Genomic DNA, 23,280 nt, shown 5'->3' on the forward strand with positions numbered 1-23,280 from the left:
TGGCCACAAGTCACTACATACAACAGGACAAACGTATACATGGGGACTCATAGGCTTAGGGACAGCATGGTTGAACTTTCTCAGTACCATGTCTGCTCTTGGTCTTTAAAGAGCATGCATGCAGTTCTGTGGGGCCACACAACCAGCATGATGGCTTGGACAATCACTCCCTTAAGCAAGTGTCTGACAACCCACAACCTGTTTGTTAGCTCTGGGTCATTGGCCTCTCAGTGGAGGGGTGAACAAGAGATGGGGTGTGTATCTGTAAGATGAGGGTATGCAGACTTGTGGAGGGGGTAGGAGTGAGTGGCCTGCATAGAATCCAGGTGGCAGGGACATGCATACACTGCCTGCACGAGTTCCAGGCAGTAGAAACATGTACATATATGCTGCTCAGGTGGGTTCTGGGCCCAGTTACTGACTGCTTCTAAGACAACTGGGTCTCTCAAGGCAGTGCACAAAACCTCATGGCAGGTCAACTGGGGATTTGCAACCAAACTGAAGAACACACTACTTATTTTTAATATGTAAAGAGTGGAGATGGAAAAATAAAATGACCAAAGACCAATGCCAAGGTAAAAGAGCCAGACTCCCAAAGGCAACAAGATGTGGCTGGACCCAACTTCAAGTGCATACAGTCCTGTTGGGCCACACAATATCCACCTAACCCTCCTGTCCCTGGTCCCCATGTGTCCTGCAGAGCACAAGCATGATATAAGCTAGGAATTCTCTGGACTCCCAGTCAGCTCCTCAGCTGCCTAGGAGCTAACCTGGACACTCTGCAGCTGGCAGAGCTCCCTCTGTCCAAGTCTACACAATCATGGTCCACAATGTATCTGAATGATTGTATTTGATACAATGTAATTACCTACTTCTCAGCCCCAATCCTTACAGGAAATAATGCAAGCTCCTCAGCGGGCAAGGTCTGTGTCCTGAAGCTTCTAACCTTTAGTGTGTGTGTGTGTGTGTGTGTGTGTGTGTGTGTGTGTGAGAGAGAGAGAGAGAGAGAGAGAGAGAGAGAGAGAGAGAGAGAGAGAGAGAGAATCACTGTATGTGACCTCTGTCTGCTGCAGACTCCCCTCAGACTCTTGCTTTGGTAATTAAAAGGTCATCACTCCAAACACAAGAGCTTGTGTGAAAATAGAGGGGTGAGAATTTGAACCTGCTCCTACTGGGTGCTTCTGAGAAGGACTCAGGGCACACATGCTAAGACTGGCTTCCAGGAATCTCCACCTCGTGCTTAGACTTTGACAGATTCCTACAGCCAGGACCTCAGAGGTGGAGGAAACTCTGTCTTTGCTGGAGGACACATGAGTGCTCCCCAGAAATTGTCCCACCTGCAGCTATAGGCACTAGCTCTTATAGAAAGAATCTCTTATAAGCATCACCTGTTAACAAAACAGCTCATGGCCAATGAGTGAAGGAAGGAAATAGGAGGTAGGACATCTGGAGAGAATTCTGGGAAATAATTGGAGGCAGAGGAGACTAATCCCAGAGTGCTGAGAAGATGGATATAAACCAGCAGGCAGCTGAACCCAGGTTAGAATAAACAAGATAATAACTTACGAATTAGTCAGAGAACAAGCCAAAGCTTATAGCCTAGGTGTTTATTAATAAATAATTAGTCTCAGAGTTCTTATTTCTGGGAATTAAATAGTTGGGAGAAAAAACTAGATTTTACAGACTCTTAAATGTCTACCCCTCCCTTTGTGGGCTGTAGAGGTGTAGGTATGAGTGTCAACAGGGGAGCTGCAGGGGATGGTGGGCAGTAGCCCAGCTCTTTGATGATTCTCTTGACATAAAACAGTTCTCTGCTTCTACTAATATAGAGGCTATATGGCCTCCCTGATGCCATGCACAGGATGTTGGGCTGGCATGTTCTGGGAAGCCAGTCTGCACAAAAAGAGTATGTGTCTCAAGAATGAAGAGTGCTGGCAACATTCACCTCAAGGCCAGACCAGAGCAACAGGGTGTTTGCTTTATTCCTCTCATTACTCCAGAAAGAGTTCTCCATTAGAAAAATTACAGAGATAAAATTCCCACTGTGGCATTGAATGAGCAAGTTGCCTGCTCTGCCCCAGGGAAGGTGGGAAGTAGTTACTATCTAACAAGGAGGTGTGAAGTGACAGCAAGCCTCTCTGCTAAGCATGCCAGTGTGCCCCAGAGGTGTCCCAACATGACAGGCATCACAAGGTCCTCAAGCTTTGAGCACCTCTTTGACTTCATGAGACCCTGATGACAAGACAGCAGAGTGGGGACTGAGAAAAGCATCAACTGTTGTCTGGGGACAAGGGGATCCCACAGGCTCAAGAAGCAGATTAGATACGAAGAACCCAAGGGAAAAGATAGACTAGCAATGACACCCGCCAGCAGCAGCCAGCAGCCGAAGCCACAATCTTCCCAGGAATTTCTGAAAGCCAATTAGCACATAAGGGGCAGCCACGTCACCCTTTGTCAGAGAGAGACTCCATTTCACTGTGAGACTGACTGCCCTCAGTTTGACAAGTCAAAAGTGAACTGGAAAGAAACATTAAATCATATTTGAGGGAAAAAAAGTCTAAAACTTTCCAGGCCCTGCTATTGTTCATTGTAAACCATGTTTCCTTCTGTTTTGGGCTACCTGGGAGCATCCTGTTTGCTTGTCACAGATCTATGCAGATGGGCACCAAGGTCTTGGTCTGAAGCAAGTTAGAAAAAGAATATGATCCAGTTCTTGCTTCCAGGAACTTTTCATAGCCCAGCCTGTTATAGATGTAACCCCATATGCCTGCCCAGTATCACTTCAGGAAGCTGCATGTAGCTGTCTCCTCACCTGGACTTTCTCCAGCAGGTGACTGTCACCTCCTAATGCCTGTGCCTTCTCAGCATGGTTGGGTGTGAGCTGAGCTATTCTTCTGATAAATCTGGACTCAGAATTTTTCCCAAACCTACTCAGGTATCAACAGAGATCTTAACAAACACCAATCTCTGTTCTCCCAGTTTTTCTATTATTATTATTATTATTATTATTATTATTATTATTATTATTATTAATTTCTATTATTATTCTCTCTCTTTTCTTTTTGCCTAGAGGCATGGATTACGGGGTAATGAAACTATGGTCTTGATATTCAAGCCCCAGCTCCTAGAGAGTAGAGGTGGTTCTCCCATACCTGCACCCTCAAGAGTTCCAAGCTCTGTCTCTGTGTCTCTCTGTCTCTGTGTCTCTCTGTCTCAGTCTCTTTCTGTCTCAGTCTCTCTCTGTCTCTCTCTGTCTCTCTCTCTGTCTCTGTCTCTCTGTCTCTGTCTCTCTGTCTCTCTCTCTCTCTCTCTCTCTCTCTCACACACACACACACACAATGTTGGAAAGGAACAACTCACATTGTCAAAGAGGAGTAACATTCTGACCAGCTCTTGATTCAAAACACAAGGGTACTGAGGGTAAAAGTTGATGTCAGATTTCAGAAAATGGTTTAGTAGGAGTGAAAAGAAAGACAGCAGAAGGAAACAAACAGTGTCTGAGTGGCTTCACCTGGTGAGGCGAGGCAGCAGCCAACATGACAAGCTAAGAGTGTCACCTCACTTCACAGCTCACCAGCCTGGGACATGGGACACTTGAAGGTTGTCACTACACTCTGGAATCCAAACCATCCCAGAAATAAGACCAGCTCAGGAGCCATCAGAGGAAAGTACATGAGAGTTGGGGCTGAGGCTTATGCAGAGAATGAAGCTGGGGGGTGGGGGGAGCTCAGTCAGTAAACTCTTTGCCCTGCAGGCATGAAGGTTGAGTTTGCTCTCCAGAACCCCCCCCCCCCCCCCCCACACACACACACACATACACACAAAGCCAGGCGTTACAGCAAGCACACGGAATCCAAGTGCAGGGAAGGTAAAACAAATGAATGCGAAGGCTGGGTGGCCAGGCAGCCTAATGAGTGAGCTTTAACCAGCGAGGGATCCTGCCTCAGAAATCAGCACCCGAGAAGTGTGCTCATATACCTGCCTGCTGACGCAGGACCCTTGCAGCACCTTTCTGCCTAAGCCATCCACTTAGGTTCATTGAATGGATGCATTATGAGGAGCTTTCAACTTGGCTATTGCAGAGTCTTTTAAAAAAAAAAAAAAAAAAAAAAATCAGGTTAGTCCCGAGCAAAGCCTAAATGGATAAAGAGAGCTAAGGTCAGAGGACAGCAAGCTGGTCATTTCTTCCAACTAGGTTATTTTAGATAAATGGCTTTAATAAAGAGGGAGGAAATATTTGTAATAGAATGAAGATTGTTTAGCAGCAATTAAACAATTAAACATATTTGGTGTTGCCTGAGGACAGTGTGTCCATGTATGTTTTTGAAGCTGCCTCTGAAACACCGTTTACTCTGCTAACTCGTCTGGGCGATGCTTCTTTGGGGGACTGAGAGTGACTTACATTTCCTTCTGTCTCATTTCTTCGTAAACACTACTCTCCATTGCGTCGGGGTCAAGTAGCTTATCACGTAACTGGTGATAAACCTGCGCAGCCGAAGTGATGAACACAGTTCTAAGCAGCTACAGCTGGTGGAGCGCTTCGTCAAAGAGCCGGCCCAGAGCCAGGACTCCTAGACTTCTCTTTTGAATGTCCCTCCTGTCAGTTCATGTGTCACTTAACACTCACTGGCCCTGGGCTACTAGGGAAAGTCCATGGGTATCTTGTGAGTGATGTATTCATTATATTAAAATGTTGGGAAACAAGAAATCAGACTGAAGACCTCAGATTTTTGGGATATTTAGATGGTTTTTGAAAGCTGGCCCTTTTTAAACCCAGTGAACCTCAGCACCCCTGGATCACCATCCATGTGATGGGAAATGTGTTTGAATTCTGCTGCTGCCTCCAGCTCTCTACAGTGCTCCCAGCTGGGCCTAGCTGCATGAACCATGCTCACTGAATGAGGATCGGAAGGTACCCCTTGTGGTCCACCTGACCTCCCTGGTGTCCCACCAAGCTAGTTTGGTTTATACCTTCCCTCTCCTCCCAAGCCCTTTGCTAGCTGACTCTCCCAGCTCACCAAAGCTTTCTAAACATCATGGCATTGGTTCTGTGGATGACATACATGTGAGTCACTGCCGTGTTACCACTAATCACGGCTAGCTGCTTAGTGGGCCCGGTGTAGAGCTATCCACACAAGGCTGCTATCTCCAGGATGATGTTCACGGTGGTGAACACAGAATAGCAAACTGAGAAGGCCCATCCGAACACAGGATGCTGCTGTGTGTGTGTCCAGTCCCTAAGGTAAAGCTGGCCCTGCTGCTTATAAAGATGGGGTCTATGGGTAAGGTCAATAAGCCTCTCAGACTCTTTGTCACTAGGATCCACCACAGACCTGGTACCAACTCCCCCCTCTCCCTGCCTGGTAGAAGGAAGGTGGCACAGGATACGTGTGTGTGTGTGTGTGTGTGTGTGTGTGTGTGTGTGTGATGGCAGGAACAAGCTTGTGTAAGCACAGGACACACACACAGCTTCACCCTTATGTTCAAGTGTACAGGATTGTGTGTAAGGCATAGTATGGGTTAGGGCTGTAGCTCAGTCAGCAGAACATGCAGGAGGCCTTAGCTTGGCTTCTCCAGCACCACAGAAAACAAGTGAGAAGTACATGTCTGTAATCCCAGAACCCATGGGGTGAAGCAGAAGGATCTGGAGTTCAAGGTGGTCCTTCATTATATAACAAATTCAAGGTCAGCATAGGTTATATAAGACCCTGTCTCAACATTTTATTTTAACGGATAATAAATTAGCAAGTATAAAGTCACCTTGTTCTCAGCTGACTCATGTCTGAATTCAGCACTTAACCTGACAGGAGAAATCATAAAAGTTGACATTTAGTTTTTAAAAGAGAAATGTTGCCATCTCTCCCACTGTCAGGGAATCCCCTGACTGTGGAAAGTGCTGTCTGCTGTCTGCCCATCCACTTGGCAAGAAAGGTTAAACACCAACCTCTCCACCTGGCAAGAATGCATAGCTTAGGGTCTAATTACCTTTGGAAAGCAAGCTAAGCTGAGCCTAGGGCGAGGTGAGGATTGTTTTCTGCTGCCTCAGAAAGTCATAATTAATTTTGGAGCACTTTAGAATCGTGCTAAAATATTGCTTGGAAAAGATAGAAGTCGGCTTGATGGTTTGAGTTGAGGGTTATAATTACGCCTGCGATTGCTGTGAGCTGCCAAGTAGAGAACACACTCCCGAGTCTCTTCCTCTTTTCACTGGGTGGAAAGAGCTGAGGTATAAAGAAGGCAGTAAAATTCCAGGATCAGTTACCATTCCCACTATGGAAGGGTTTGTTAGTTCAAAGCCTTATGTCATAGGCTAGGCTCGTAGCTCAGTTGGTAGAATGCTTGCCTAACATGCCACAGATCCCCGAGTCCAGTCCTCAGTGCCGTATAAATGCAGCAGTGCAGTACACACTTGCACTCTAGCAAGAGGTAGAGTCAAGAGGACTGAGAGTTCAAAGGTCACCTTCAGCTATGCAGTGAGTTACTAGAGGGCAGTGTAGGTTTCACGAAACCTATCTCAACAAAAACAAAAATTAAAATAGAAAGAGGCTGATGCTGATTCAAGCCAACAATGTTTCTCAACACTGGGTTGCCAAAGGATGGCAAGAGGAAGAGACTCTGGATCCCTTATTCTATCGTATTTGATGGCCTCTGCACTGACAGAAGGAAGTTGGAAGGCCGTGTCTCACCCAAGGGAACCTGTGAGGTACAAGAAAGGAACAAAAAGAGTAGATCCACACCATCACCGGGTATCTCAAGCCCTGGGTACAGAGCAGTACTGTTGGGAGCCGACTTTTAGCAGAAAGCGGCTATCGGCTTTGCAGCCATCTTGAGCCATGTACCCTGACATGAGACTTATTTTTCAACAGCCTACAACAGCTGAAGCACACTCTGATATCCCACATATTTTGTTTTGCTGTTTACTGCCCCCAGCTGCAAGGCGCACGTGGTATCCATGCCTGCAAGGCATGCTGTTCACGTGCTATCCATGTGCTATCAACACCTGCAAGGCACATGGTATCCACGCACTCACAAGGCACGTAGCAAAAGCCTATAAATACCCCAGATTTCCCTTCAATAAATGAGACTTGATCAGAACTTCTGTCTTGTCTCCATTCTTCACGTCTCTTCCCCTTAATCCCCACTCTCTCTCTCGATAGACCCTGACCCACAGACCGGAGTGGCAGCTTGGGCCGGGAAACAGTGGCCACTAAGCATGGAGTGGAGAGGGCCACAACATTTTTGGCACCCAACGCAGTACTCCAGACAGGTGCATGCTGATGGTGAGGCAGGGAGGATATCCCTGGAAAGTGAGTCCTGAAAGAAGAAGGGAACAAATTTCCAAAAGAGATTACACTGAATTCCTCACAAGTAACTCTTTAGTCTCAAGAGAGTATGAGGATAGGAAGTGTTGGGAGCCGACTTTAGTAGAAAGCGGCTAGATCAACTTTGCAGCCATCTGGAACCATATACCCTGATGAAAGAGTTGGTTGTCAAAAGCCTATAACAGCTGAAGCACACTCTGATAAATATATTGTTTATCCCACATAGCTTGTTTTGATGTTTAGTGACCTCAGCTGTATGGTGCACGTGGTAAAATGTTTTCACCTGTGTTCTCCTGCTTGTGTATATAAATACCTCAGAATTCCCTTCAATAAGGGAGACTTGAGAAAATAGAAGAGACTGAATCACACCCTGTCTTGTCTCCATTCTTCGTGTCTCTTGCCCCAAGAGCCCCATTCTCTCTCTTGACCAGAGCACTTAGCCCCAAAAGTGTTGAGGCAAAGTGTTGAGGCAGAATGTGGGCCTCAACAGGAAGAGTGGTATAGGTGGAGGAAAGGGGGCAGGTACATTGCTCAAAACACCCAGGAGCTTTTTAAAGATCCTTTAAAACTTAATGTTTAATTATGTTTGTATGTGGCTATACGCACATGGATGCAGGAACATCAAATGGCCTTGGAGCTGGAATAACGGTGTGAAGCACAGATGTGAGTGCCGGGAACCGAAGCCAGGTCTTCAGCAAAAGCTATAGCTCTTACTGGCCACTGATCTACTTCTCTAGCCACTCTGCATGAGCTACTTTTATTAGAAGCAAAAGAAGAGAGATTTGCCGAAGGGGGAAAAAATGACCCTGTGACTATTTTGTGTTTCTATTCACCTGATTTTTCCTTTTCTTAAATCCACCATAAGACAACCTGACAGAAGCCCCTGACATGAGAAAACTCTGAGGAACCACCTCTCTCCACATACAGCCTGATGCTGGGCCCCAAAGACAAAGTCATCTCTTGCTATCAGCTGGCATGAGCTACGAAACAGGCAAGGGCAGCAAGCAGTCTTCCCAGCTTGGCATGGGAGTTGAAGGCTGCTGAGCTGGAAGAAAGCGACACAGAACGGGACACATGTCTTCACAGAAGAAAACTCACCCCTCAGCCTATGTCACACGAAGCTTCACCTACCAGGTGGCTGCTGGGTTATTGTGCAAATAAATTTCTTCTCCTCATAAAGAAGAGCCTGCATCCTGGAGTTCATTTAGGACTTTCCTGGATTTCTCTCCTAATAAGGATAATAATGTCCAACTAATGAAAGTGATTAAGTGGGAGTCGCAAACATTCTGGGGCTGCAGAATCGCTGACCTCTCCAGGGCTAGGACATAGGGATGGTAAGTCTCCATGGTTCTTTCCCCTTGTGCCAGAAAAGTGCAGTGGTTGCCTTGACTCTACATAAGACCTCTTCTATGTGCTGAGTGTTGGCTCCTCTGAGTAACTTCTTCTGACCTTCCGTCAGGACCTTCCGACAGGCCGAACAATGATATCAAGTCGTGTTCTCCATAGTGATGGCCACTGGTTCTCACCAAATTACTTACACCCCCCCCATCTTTGAATCAAGAACAGTAGCCACCTAAAGTATGTAAACCCACCATGAAAGAAGCAAAGGGAAGCTTCACCGGACAGTAACCTGTGGCGTTCATAGAGGCAGAGAGCCACGGAGCTAAGAAGTCATAAGGCATTGTATTAATAATACAATGTTTTGGGTTCTTCAAGGTAGGTAGTTAGCAGCAGAGGAAATAGTGGAATTCTATAGGATCCGATGAGGACTAGTTGAATCCAGCAAGCATATTGCTTTTAAGAAACCAAACTGTCTACTGATACAAAAAGCCTGAATTTGGTCAACATGCTGGCAGAGGCTATAATCTAATACTTGTGGGGAAGAAGCAAGAATATCAGAAATTCAAGACAGTCCTCAGCTGCATAGGAAACTGAAAGCCAGCCAAGTCTATGTAAGCAATTGCCTCAAAAGAAAATTTGGTTTAGATACTAGTTGGAAAGTACTCCTTAGGCCAGAAAGCCTCTGGCCCACTTGTGGGAAAGTACTCTTTAGGCCCCTGGGCCAGCTGAGAGGTCTAAGACCAAAGCATTCATATGCAAATGTCCCAGGCAGGGTGTCTAGGCCAGATTCACCCTGAACCTGGTCCTCTCTGTCTCAATCCCTGACTCAGGAAGCAAGAAACAAGAAGCTATCCACAGTTAGGAATGATATCCTTAAGATGACGTCACCTGCAGGTTTCTGAACCTATGGGTGGACAGGAATTGAGAAGCAGCAGAAAGCTTTGGTCAAGATCATCAGAGCAGGAGGTGTTCTACTACTAACCATGCTGGGAGGAAATTGTGGCTGCCTCCCCACAGCAGGGCTAGACCAGCTGCTCCTCGGCTGTGAGCATGCGCAGATGGTACTATTGGTCCGTAAGGAAATGTGGGTATGCTGTCCTTCTCTGTTTGTTTATGCAAATGTTTTTCCTTTTAAAAATTACCCATTTAATCAATACAGTCCAAACTATGAAGGAATTGCAGAGAATTACCACAGGAGGTCTTTCTCCTGACAGGAGGAAACCAGACCAACCTTGCCTGCCATGGAGGTATTTACAGCGTAGGCTGCTGGAGCCTGGAGACTCTGATGGAGCATCTACTGCAGACACTTAAAGGGAAAACAACCATAGAACAAATAGAACAAAGCGGAGAGCTTCTTCCATGCATGGTACTTATGGCATCGAGTTCACCTGTGACGTCAATGTAGAGGAGGCCCTTGGTCCTCAGTCATAGACAGAGGATGCCCTTTGAGAAAGCAAACACCCGAAAAGCATCTTCCAGGAAAAAAAAAAAAAAAAACTCTGATTCATTGTAAGTTTAAATCTACTCTCTGTTTAATCTCAAACAGTCTTGGCAGTTAAATTCACTTGGTATACAGATGGACTTGTGTTATTAAAGACAACAGCCAGCTTCAAATGCCAGTTCAATGAAGAGTCCTGTCAAGGGGCCCATCCCCCACAGAGTGAAGTGTTGCAGAAACTCCCAGGAGGGATTTTTTTCATAGTGATGGGAGGCTCTCGCTTTAGGGACAATTTTTCCCTCTTCCCTTATGTGTCTGGTCATGTACTGGTAGTCATTTCCACATTGCCAAATTTCAGTTAGTTCTGAGATCAGTGTGTGTCTTACCTGTCTCTTACATGGGCTCCCATGTCTGCTGGGATTCGAGCTCTAGGAGGAGTTACAGGCTCAGGGTCCACTGGGCTTCTCCATCCCACATTACATGTGGTCCTTAGTGGATACCAAGCTGCCTGACCCCTAGGGATGCTGTACTCACCCTGCAGTGGTCTGTTCTTGTACAGGTCCCGGGCCTTCGCTGGGTGAGCTCGGGCTGTGTTGTCACACTTGGGCTGCTCATACCTAGGAGCAGGGTGATAAGACAGAAGAGTGGGATTGAGAGCCGGAGTTGGAGTTGTCTTCAGTTTCTCATATCTAACAAGATATATGTATATGTATACACATATATACATACACACACACACACACACACACACACACACACACACACATATATATATATATATATTCCCAGAACGTTTCATAAGCTCTACTGTTTTATCACAGCCCTGTGATTTCACTCCTTGTTGGCTTGAGCAAACATTCCTAAATCAACTTATATTCACAGTCATCAGACAAAGAGGACTTGATACACATGGTCAGGCTTGCCCCCTTTAATCTGGTTAAAAGAGTCTTGTCTGGTGCTTTCTAGACACCCATGCCCCCACCCCCATCTTCTACTTTGCGTCTTTATGAAAAGCAAGTGTTCTGCTCAGCTGCCTCTTGGGGTGTTTTCAAATGCACACAAGTGAGGATCATGGGCATTAAGTGGGGCAAGGGTTTGTTCCTTGGCTACCTGCAGAAAGAAGCCAAGGTCTCAGAAAGAACTTGGACACCATGGTTATGTCATTGAAAGACCAACTACTTTTCAATCCAACTCGTGGGGCTACAGAAATTTGGCCAAACTTTTAAAGAGCAAATAAAAAGAAAGAAGAAAGGAAGGAGGTAGCATGCTGTGGGTTTGACCAGGAGTTAGTAGCAAGCCACAGAAGGCCTGCCCATACCTTCTGCCTGGAGGCACTTGCTGCCTGAATGTTTCTGGTCCAAGCCCAGATATACCTCTGATTTGCTCAACAGCTTCCTGACACTCCCCTAGCCCCGGGCTTGTGTAACTGCTGTGGTGGAGTCCTGTTCCAGAGACTACTTTCTCCCTCTGTACGTTTACCCTCTCACTGTGAGGTCAAGGATGGGTTGCCTCAGCAAGGACAAGGTGTGGGGGACAGAAGAGCCCATCCCAGTGAGGTAGGGTCTCATCCTCCCACAGGTATCTATAACAACCTATTCTGCTGACTTATACCATCTAATGAAAGGTGTGACCCATGATCCTTCCCTCCCAGCTACCAGTAGGTGCCAGCCTTCAACACTGACTGAGTCTGTTTCCCACAATTATAACCCCCTTTGTCCAAGCCTCATTCATTGATCCTACTTTGGAGACGTCTTCTTAGGGACTGGGGTGCTGCATACAGGTAGGTGATGGACAGGAGGTGCTCCCTCATGGAGCACTGTGTAGACTAAGGGAGCACTAGCTAGGAAAGGAGAAGCCAGGTTGGAGATAACAGGAGTATGTATGTATGGAATGTTCTAGGTCCTAGGGCTGCAAACTTTCAGTTAGGAAATGACAGACTTCTACAGGACCCTCCTCCTTTCTCGCTGGCTACTTCCCTGCCACTCGCAGGAAGGGCTGGAAGAGCACACTTACTCAGCTTCACTTTTCCTCTTTCATTTGTTTTCCTACCATAGAAAATAAGAGAAAATGAAATTTCTCATCAGGAGACACTCCTTTAACTCTTCTGAAACTGAGCATGGTGGTATTCCCATAGTCCCAGAACTCAGGAAGTAGAGACAAGACAGGAAGTCTAGGCAGGGATGTCAGGGTTAAGCATAGAAACTCTTGCCACAGAAATCCAACAACCCAAATTCAATCCCCAAAATTCACTGCCGGAGGAGAAAACAGACTACAGAAAGCTGTCTTCCGAGCTCCAGATGCATGATGTGACATGTCTGTCTGTCTGTCTGTCTGTCTGTCTGTCTCTCTCTCTCTCTCTCTCTCTCTCTCTCTCTCCCTCTCCCTTTGTCTCTCTGTCTCTATCTCTCTGCTGTCTGTCTGTCTCGGTGTCTGTCTCTCTCTTTCTCTCTCTCTCTCTCTCTCTCTCTCACACACACACACACACACACACACACACTAATTTTTTAAAGAGAGTTCAAGGTGCCTTTGGCTATAGAGTGGGTCTGAGGCTGGCCTTGACAAATCTCACAAAATGCTATGAAGAAGAAGAAGAAGAAGAAGAAGAAGAAGAAGAAGAAGAAGAAGAAGAAGAAGAAGAAGAAGAAGAAGAAGAAGAAGAACAACAACAACAACAACAACAACAACAACAACTACTACTACTACTACTTGTGGCACAGCTTTGACCCCAGAGAAATCAGTGTCCTCTTTCCACCAACTTCACATCTTTCTGAAACATGGCTTCCAAAATTAGAGTCCCCGACGCACCGTCACAGTCAAACTACCATATCCTTCCCCAAAACCACTAGCCTATATTCTTTGAAAACACAGAGACTCAGTGCCAGACAGCATGAAGCATCCACAGCCCCAGGGCAGTGACGGTGCAGTGGAGGGACCCCCTACTCAGTTGGTTTCTGCTGCCCAGGGCCATGGCATCAGACGGGAGTCAAAATTCATCTGAAGACAATAGTGAACGCACTCAGCTGCCTTACGGGTCACTAACCACTATTTCCTGAGTGATGCTGAAGTCAGAGAAAATAAATGCCCTGGAGGGTTAGGGGTAAGGTAGAACTGTCATCTGTGCTAGTGACCTACAACTTACAGAGACGTGAGCATGTATCTCCACTCCTAACTGATGGTGTACAACCCCAAACCAGCAGTCCCATGATATGTGTGTGAGCCATGGCCTGTCCTACAGTGTCAGAAAGCTTTATTTCCAGGGTTCATGTGGTCCACACAGTCAGAGAGCCAGGCCATCTGCTGGCCCGTTCCAACTCATTTGATCTTTGCTCTAACTTGGGGCTGAACTATCTTGAGTCTTCAGTGGTGCTGACATTTGAAGAGCACATTGAAGTAACTGTGTTCTGCACATTTGAGAGAGCATGAAGAAAGGCTTGCCAGCGCAGAAACGGTAACCTGGAACGGAACTTGTGGGTTTACCAAAGTGAATTTGGCTGCAAAAGACTTTGTTCTCTCAACAGCACTTACTTCACAAAAGGAGAAGGAAAAAAAAAAAAAAAAAAAAAAAAAAAAAAAAAAAAGAACATTGCCTGTCTGTGGCTGCCCATCAGATACCAGGCTTGCCGCCATGGAGAAGTGCAATTTCACGCCCATATGGCCACATGCACGTGGCCACTGTGCACAGCACTGAGGTCAGAGCTGAGGCTGTCTTGAGGCTAATGGGGCCAGACTGCAGCACCAGGCAGGTGGACAAAGCCTGAGCCAGCCCTCACAAAGGTGAAAGGGAAGTCTGTTCCCGCACTAATGGAGGAGCTGGCAGTCCGCCGATACAAGGAATCCTATAGCCTTCTCTGAGCCCCTGTTACTACTGGACAACAGCCAGGTAGAAACCTGCCACTCTTCCCGCTTCGGTACCACCACCGGGCCTGGCAACAGTGCCCTGCAAGTGTGCCCTAACTCCATGCAAGACCATATAAAATATGATCAGAATGTCAATCTTGACCCAAAGGGGCAGGGGAATTTGCAAGATCTACCATCCCAACTTCCTGTCTGATCCAGGGGAAAGGTCAGCTTTACAAGGATGGACAGCCCAGTGTGGGTGATTTTTGACTCAATCCCACAACAGAAGCACCTTATTCCTATGTGGTACATAAGGACAGAGAGATGGCTTATAAATGGCAAAGTGTTGGACACTTGCAGCTTCCTGTTTCCAAGGTCAAGGAATCCTCCTGGGGAAGCATGGGAGAAGACAGGGAAAGCAAGTCCTGAGCTCTATCTAGGGCAAGTGCAAGCCAGGGCTTCCCTGGTGGCCTGAACCACGCTTGTCTTGCTCAGTGTTGTCTGAAAGCTGCCAGGTGATGCTCTGCCTTCTAGCCAAAGTGTGCTGGGCATCACTGTGTCCCCCTCACACTGTGCTCCCCAAGAAAGTCCTGCTGTTTCACTACAGTGTTACCAGCTCAGAGGCCACACCCAGCTACTCTGTTACTCTGTGCCCCAAGTCCCTGTTCTTGCTCAATGCCCTCCAGATTAATCTTCATCCAAAACATTTCCTCAGCCATGGACCCATTCTGTCACCACCACCCCTTTCCTTCAGGAAGCCCTGGTGTTCATCCTCTGCATTCACCGAGCCCCTGTCCTACGACATTATGCCTGGAACACCAAGGCCATTCAAATCATTCCAGTGTTTACTGACAGGAAATGGAAGAAAGGGAAGCCAGGACATGTTCTCACCACCACTGAGCAAGTGCACAACACCAGCCAGCCCTATCCATCAGGGCTGTTGTAGGAGGTGTGATCCTGGACCTGAGTCTGAAAACTCTGCTCTCTGCACTGCTTTCCCTGCTCCAGCTGAACGTTCTGCATCCCTCCCGACACCTCTACCTCATAGATTCATCTTTCCCCTACCTAGAAAGGCTGGTCAGGCAGAGACCAGCTGAGATCCCACCTGCCCCTGCCCACCTCTGAATCGCTCTCCACTTTGGTGTCAACAGTTAGAGGACTATCAGATACTACAGGTGACATCTTCTCATTTCCTCATAAAGCAGAGTTTATTATACTGACACCTGACCCTGCCCTGTGCTTAATGAAGGAACCATAATAAATGGCTCCCTCTACTCTGGCTGGGCTGGTATCAGCCTAGGAGTGAGACTGCAATTGAGCATGTCCATCAGCCTCCAGGGAGGGGTAATCTTACTGTCAAAAAGACAAACTGCCTTGGGGCTAGAGAGATGGTTCAGCAGCTAAGAGCACCAGCTGCTCTTCCAGAGGATGTGGGTTCAATTCCCAGCATCCACACAAATCACAACCCTCTACATCTTCATTCCCAAAGGACCTAAACCATCTTCTGGCTTTGGTTTAGTGGATGGAAGAAAGTGTGATACAGAGGAAGACGACAATCTGAGCAGCCCTCTCAGTTTGGTTCAGGGTGAGCCCTTTCCTGAACCTTGGGGAGGACAGTCCACCATCAGGCCAACATGGAAACAGGAGCCTCAGGTTGTCCTGTTTGGCCTGATACCCGGGAAAAGTCTTCACAGAGGAAAGAGAGTGCCTGGCTTTCTACTCAGCTGCAATCTAAACTGGTCTCCGGTTCTCCGGGAATAGCCTTACAAATGCTGATGTCACCATTTCGGAGCCATCTGGAGGAGTGCTGGGTTTGACTGTGTAAGGATGTTCGTTAGCCAACTTAGAAAACATCTGCCAGGGTTGCTTCTTCTCTATGATAGAAGTGTGCATGGAGCCAAGTCGGCAGCTGGCAGGGGACTACTGTTCCCCGAGTGATGCATGGTAAGGGAGTCAGAGGCTCAAGTATGGAGGAAGATCACCCCCATACTCAGAAAGCTGATCAGAAAGCGGCTATCAGCTTTGCAGCCATCTTGAGCCATATACCCTGACATGAGACTTGGATTACAATAGCCTACAACAGCTGAGCACACTCTGATAATCTTGGTTTAGATACCTTGGGTGTGTGAGATTAAAGGTGTGTGAGATTAAAGGTGTGTAACTTAAGAGAGTGACTTAGAAGTGTAGAGATCAGATTTAGAGACAAGACCTAAGGGCATGATTAAAGGTGTGACCAAAAGGCATGGCTTAGAAGTGAGACATATAAAAGGCAGAGACAGAGGTGACACTTTTAGGAGACACTTAGAGGAAGAGAGACACTCATTGGATACTCAACACACATGTACTAGCTCCTGCTGGTATTCTAAGAAAACATAATTGTTTGTTCAAACTGACAGAAAATATAAGCAAACCACAAATAACACTGATCACTCTTGCCTTGCACATTCCTCTCTCTCTCTCTCTCTCTCTCTCTCTCTCTCTCTCTCTCTCTCTCTCCTTCCCTCCCTCCCTCCCTCCCTCCCCATCGCTTTTTTAGATACACATTGATGTTTTGCCTGCATAAATGTCTGTATGAGGATTTCAGATCTCCTGGAACTGGAGTTACAGACAGTTGTAAGCTGTCATGTGGGTGCTGGGAATTGAACCCAAGTGCTCTCTTGTAAGAACAGCCGGTGCTCTTAATCACCGAGCCATCTCTTTAGTCCTCACACATTCTTCTCTTTAAATGATAATCTTGAGATGCAAATATTTCCATTCTACAAAAAGCTATTTGAGGCATTTGACTTCTCTGACTTCTTAAATATTTAACCTCTCTGGCCAAAGCCAGCAGCAAGAAAAGGAGTCCAAATGTTCTTTCCTAGAGTTGAACCCTTCTCTGCTTCATACTTGATGGCCCATGACTGCTAACGATACACTTTTCTTCCCATGGCCAAAATAACTCTTCGTAAGCAGCGGGAGCACAAATAACAGAGGGCAGAATTCCTATGTCACTTAGACTGTGACACTGAGTTTAACAAGAGCTGAGCCCATAGTAGAAAGAATCTTGGCAGCAGGTTCCACTTTGCTGACTCCATAACCCAGCCATCTCCTCTCCAGCTTCCATGGGGATGCAGTTTACCTTGTGGAGGTCCCAGGAATGGGCCGCCCAGTGTCCACCAGTACACACCAGCAGTATCCAGTAGATGGATGGCATTGCACTGGCTTGTAGAGGCCGCCATGTGCACACTCGGGGATCACAACATTGTCGTTCTTGGGCTGCTTGGCTTCCTCAAGAGCTGACTGGTGCTCCTGATCACAGGAGGATGCTGCAAGGGTAGGAAGAAATGGGGAGTGAGCAGACATATGCAGCCAGCATTAGAGTCCAGCCCCAGGTAAATGATGCTGTGTGCTGTCCCAGCACTACAGTGGGAGCCAGGCCTAAGAACAGACAAGTGATCCCCTTCTACCTCCTCAGACCCCTGTTGTGAGGCTGGGATGTTTAATGTAATGGGACAAGAATATATCATTCTTTTCAGGTGTCCATACTCTGTGCCCCTTAGCCCACAATCCCTGAGAAACACATAATATTGTGAAACACAAGCTTTCCTACATGAAGCATGCACTACAGTGCACAGAGGTCTTGTCTTCTCAGGCTAGAGACTCAGTTTCTTCTTTGTCTTTACCCACTACTAGTTTATATCCAAGGGACATCTGCCAAAAGAAAGATAAACTGGCACACACACACAAACCTCTACTTCTTTCCTTACAGTCTAAACTGGGCTTAAACCAGTAAATATATATATATATATGTGTGTGTGTGTGAGTGTGTGTGTGTGTGTGTGTGTGTGTATATACATATACATGTACATACACGTGTGTGTATATATATATATACATATACATATGTGTACATATGTGTGTGTATATATATATATATATATATATATATATATATATATATATGTCAAAAACCCTAGATTGGCCACATATAGTCTCACTCAGATAGAAGACAGCACAGAAAGGCCCCTGTCAAGCCAAGTACACTACACACAAAAGAAAACCTCTATAACTTGGCAAGCAGGAAGCAATGACTGAGTCTAAGCTTGCTCTGAAGGCACTGCCTACAGTCACAAGGGACTCATGAGCACTGTGATGTCAGGGGAAGATGATAGGGAAGAATTTGTGTCTCAGTGCTGGCCTAACTACAGGCAGCAGGTGTGGTACAAAGGGCGAAGCCTGGCCCAGATGACGCTCTAAAGACCAGGAGATTGCAGATGCAAACTGGACCTCTGATTGTTTCCTAAATGTCTGCTGTCACTTTCCTCATGGCTTGAGTGCTGAAAGAACACGTGCCATTCACCACATGCACATTAATATCTCTAAGCACAATAAATAACAGTTAGAAAGCCACCATCGATGTCTGGATGCTTGGTGATTCTGAGGACAATACTGTATGTGCTTCTGTGATCTATCTGTGAGGTGACTATATCATCAAATGCAGTTTCTATATTCCTAAAAGCCACAGCATTGTGCATTAACTGTAACCGACGTAGCTTGCTGATGCTTCCCCTATGTTGCCACTCAGGACTACTGAATGAGGAAGAAGAAAGTCCAGACAGACATCATGGAGGATAAGCTCAACATGTGGGGACTGCTCAACTATCATGTCTAAAAGCAAAAGAGAAATTGAGAAACTGGGCCTTGACTGACATATATTTCCTATATAACCTGCACTTTCTGTGTATAGTCTATGAGCAACTAACACATGCAGATACACAAGTGAAATACACCTCAGATTGCTGGATACTTGACAAAGCTTTTACCCAACTATCACCAGAAGGCTGGCGTAAAACATAAAGCGACAGTCACTGGCCTTTCTTCCCAAATCTGTTACAGCTGTCATAGCCGTCAGAGAGGCCAAGCAACACAAGGGTGCGGGCAACACTCTGAAGACAGTTGACACTTCTCGGTGGAACCGTTTGGCCCATCAGTCTGAGTGTAAATGGAACAGACTGTGGGAGCAGCAAGCGAGCCGTGCGAGGCCACTTCCTCAGCACAGCCCTCCTCATGTTACCTAAGGCTTGGTTGGCACTTTTCCAAAATCTTATTAGGTCACAGAATGTACAGCGTGATTATCTGGCCACAAAATATGTTTGGTGCTCCATTCCAAGGACATACTGTATCTATGGGAACGGGAATGGAAAATTTTTTCAAGTGTCCCTATGAGAAATTTATGTCCTATTTGAAAGTTCCTCATAAACAAAATGAAACTGATCGAATTAAAGGAAACTCTAAAATTTGTTGTACACATTGATTGTAAAATATCAAAGCCACCTCCGCATTGGCTGGTGATATCCTGTTTGTATGAACGTCAGGGTAGGGAAGATGTCTGGCGCGGGTTCACAATCTGCTTGCATTTGGAAACTCAAGGCTACTGGAAAGATGGAATCACAATCTCTTGTAGGATAAGTCACAGTGAAGGCAGAGGGTGTTTTAATGAGTTAGGCCTTCCTGAATAAGAAGGTAAAGCAATAAGACAAATCATACTGTAGTCACGTCCCCTTTGTAGCCCCTCCCAGGCCCAGCCCAGTCCATGGCAGAGATCTGAACAAGCCACTCTGGAGTTCCTGGGATGCAGAAAGCTCACTGTAGGTCAGCGCAATGTTAAATGTGACACTCATCACATTTCCCCCAATCCACAGTTAATTAGTCCTAGGAAGGTCTGCTTCCTGTCAGCTTCTATCTTTTAATCTCTAAGTTGGGTCTGGAGAAGAAATCAAGTGTAGCTGATTGTCAAAGTAAAAAGTCTGATTTTCATTGTATGACTTAACTCTGAATTAATCCTTCCAAAAATCTGACTCAGCACAAAAGGAGAAGGATGGGAAACCTGCAGGGAGAGCAGTAGAATCCGAGTTTGGATTTACCTGGCCATGAGACTTCCTGCTCCTAATATAAAGGGTAGGAGTGTGTGTGTGTGTGTGTGTGTCTGTGTGTCTGTGTCTGTATCTGTGTGTATCTGTGTATCTCTGTGTGTACACATACATGTGCATGTGTACCTGTGTGAGAGTGTGTCTGTGCACATGTATGCCTGTGTTTGTGAGTGTCTATGTTTGTGTGTGTCTATGTTTGTGTGTGCTCATGGGTGCCTGTGTGTGTGCATTTGTGTGTGTTTGTGGTTGTACATGTGAGTCTGTGTGTTTGTATGTATATGCATGTGCATGAGTTTGTGTGTACACATATGTGTGTATGTCTCCAAATCATATATCAAAACCTTTACTTCTGAGGTGATGGAATGGGATCTTTGGGGTGACTGGTCAAGGGTAGAGCCCAGAGCTGGTCAGAGGAAACTCATCTGCCTCTTCCAGCATGTTAAGACACCTCAAGGTGTCATCCACACAGACAAGAAGACAGGTCTCCAGAAACTAAATGTGCCTGTACCTTGAAATTGGATGTCTGGACTTCCCAAACTGTAGAAAATAGCCTTGAGTTATTTCTAACAGACTTCTTCCATGAAGCTTTGTTACATCAGCTGGAGTAGACCAAGACACAGAAGACTTTTCTCAGAACCTCATGAAAGGAACGGCCACTGGAAACCACACATGTGTTTTAGGAAAGAGAATTTACTGTCTCTCAAAACTGGACAGGCTGGTTAGAACATCACACACAACACTCAAGAGCTCTGTCAGAGGTGTCAGGGCATTGCACCTCAAGGGCAGGCACTTCCAGCTGCTCTAGGGCGGTCAGCATTCTGACAAGAATGAGATGATTTGTTTTTATTAAGGTGAATAACTTCATTGCTTAAATGGCAACTTAGAAAACTGGAAATGTGAAAAGATTAGTCTGAGAGGAAGGACATATTCTTTAAATGTCCACAGTTGACATCATATGGAAATTGCCTTCCTTTATTTAGCATTCCATGAGAGGTCCTAGGCAAGGTAACAGAGTCAAAAAGAAAAAATAATCAAGACAGCAATGAAAGAAAAAAATGTCTTTAAACACACATAACACTACTGGACATATAAAATATCCTAAGACATCCATAAAGGAAAAAAAACTACCAATGAATGTATAAAATTATTTATATTTTATATACTGTGAATAAATGATTGCAAAATAAAGACAATTAAATGTCATTTGTCATAACATCAAAATTAAAATACTTGGAAATAAATTCAAAATGAGAGGTACAAGATGTTTTGAAATACCATTACTAAAGACAAAATTTAACTGAATCAATAGAGAGGTACAGAATGTAGCTGGGTAGCAAGATGTTATAAAGATTAACATTTATAACACTGCAAAGTTAAGTTCTCTAAATTAGTTGGTGGATGTAACATATTTCTTACTAAAATACGGACTTCAGTGGAAACTGACATAAGGACTCTAAACTGAACATGTGAATTCTAAAGATTTAAATAACATCTGAAGCATTGCTCCAAGGTTCTTATCATGTTTTTAAAAGATGATATTCAACCACTAATCCAGACAGTGGGATGTGACAGTGAAGAAGAGGAGTGGAGAAGAAAGCTGGTCCTCTGGTGCTGGTACTGAAAGGGACCAGAGCAACTCACAGTGAAGTGTAACGGTTTCCCAAAACTGACAATAGAATGTCAGAAGGACTGCGTGCTAATGAAAAAAAAAAAAAATAGAGCCACTCAGCCCAGTGTGAGACAAAAGAGAAATGCATATCAAACCTGCAATATATAGACCAAGAGTAGGCATTAGGAGTACCCCACTATGTCTTTAGGACAGAGTAACCACAGAAGAAAAATTGGGCAAATTAAACATCATTAAAATTTAAAACAATCACCAGAAGATGCAATTAAAAAGTAAGGCAGCCACAGATGGAGAAAAGTTCCTAACACACGTCTGTCATAGCCCCCAGCTCTTCTCATCAATAAAACCACAAATATCCCTATCTGAAACTCACCAAGGCTTCAGAAAGCAAGCCATGGACTGAACAATATACATTAAAAGGTACGTCATCATGAAAATGGTGATTCCAACCACACTGAGATGTCACACATGTGCGGGGACCAAATTAAAAATTGGTGGGAAGTGTAGGGCCTGGAGCTCACAGGGGCTCCTCACAACCTCCCGAACACTGAGACCACTGTGCCATCCTGGACACTCATCCAAGAGAAAGTAAAGCACACATTTATGAAATAGCCAATGAAGAGATGAATGTGGGATCTCCTCCACAGTCCCAATCTGCCTTTTTAAAACTGCCCGTCTATGAATTGAAAAATGCACAGATAAAGTATGTTGTATACAATAACATAAGGTTTGTGTATATCTCACAGAGAAGAAAGACTAAATCAAGACTGAACCTCAAAACCATCCTGCTAATTTTTAAAAGGACACCTCAGAAATGAAAGACTCTCTTACATCCACTTGTAAGAAAGACTGAAGAAGTGAACAATCATGGCTGGGCTCAATACAGCAGACATCTTTGTGGGAAGGTTCTCCAGAGTTATGTAGCAGTGTCCACTGTGGGTAGTAAGGCACAGGTTCAGGCTTTCCCGAGGCATGTGTGTTTGCCAGGGTATCCCACAATGTTCTCCTATCTTCCAGCCTATAAGTACTTCTACAGTTGCAATTAAACATTACTAAGTAAGCACCTACAGTTTCTTTTTGTTTAACATTTTTCACGGTCAGCAGCACCTCACATTTGATGACCCAGAATAGCCATAAAGGATAAAGCTGCCTGCCCAGCACACAGTCCACATGCACACCCACTCTTTCTCTGTTTTTCCAATAGGACATGCTGTTCCCCTTCACCACACTCCGCTGAGCAATGGAGTCTCCCCATGAACTATCGAGTGTCATTGAGATGTGGCCTGCCATCATTTCCAGGTTCAACTTTCTGTTTGCACGTTTCCCTATAGGCATGAGGACACTGGGAGCCCCCGAAGTCCTGGTTTTATTAGAGAGAAGGATTTCATTAAGAAGTAAAAGGAGAGCACCAGAGGGTCACTCCTGTTCAGTTCTGTGTCTGGGGGACTTAGACAAAAGCCAGTGTAAAATCACACCATGAGAAGGTCTAACTTAGATATAACTTTGTTTCCTCTGGACTTGGTCCCACAGTCTGAGAGGCCAGAATTCTGAACTCCTGGGCTTCCATGATGAACTTCATAGAGCCTCCTAAAGTCCTGCTACTACTGGCTAGCCTGACTGCCCCCCCAAACACACACACACACACACACACACACACACACACACACAAAACCATGTGCACACCTGTACTTGCTGTTTGCTTGCTGCTCTGATGAGTGTAGACTGATTTATTTACCTATGGTGACCTGTGCCAAAGTCCTAGTGGCTGTCACGACCACAAGCTGGAAAGATGAAGCGCCTTACATG

General features: G+C 45.5%; 1 protein-coding gene across 2 annotated transcripts in view; it reads right to left on the reverse strand.

The window, feature by feature from the left end:
• Smoc2 (SPARC related modular calcium binding 2) overlaps positions 1-23,280 on the reverse strand; it is a 129,959-nt gene that overhangs the window by 18,143 nt on the left and 88,536 nt on the right. For both annotated transcript variants that reach the window (XM_076926572.1, XM_076926573.1), the window contains exons 8-9: positions 17,057-17,243; positions 10,636-10,718 (exon numbers count right to left, since the gene is read on the reverse strand). In XM_076926572.1, the coding sequence (XP_076782687.1) occupies positions 10,636-10,718; positions 17,057-17,243 (270 nt within the window). The remainder of the gene's footprint in view (positions 1-10,635; positions 10,719-17,056; positions 17,244-23,280) is intronic.

The sequence above is a fragment of the Arvicanthis niloticus genome, chromosome 28 (assembly GCF_011762505.2).
Source record: "Arvicanthis niloticus isolate mArvNil1 chromosome 28, mArvNil1.pat.X, whole genome shotgun sequence".
In the NCBI taxonomy this organism is placed as follows: domain Eukaryota; kingdom Metazoa; phylum Chordata; class Mammalia; order Rodentia; family Muridae; genus Arvicanthis; species Arvicanthis niloticus.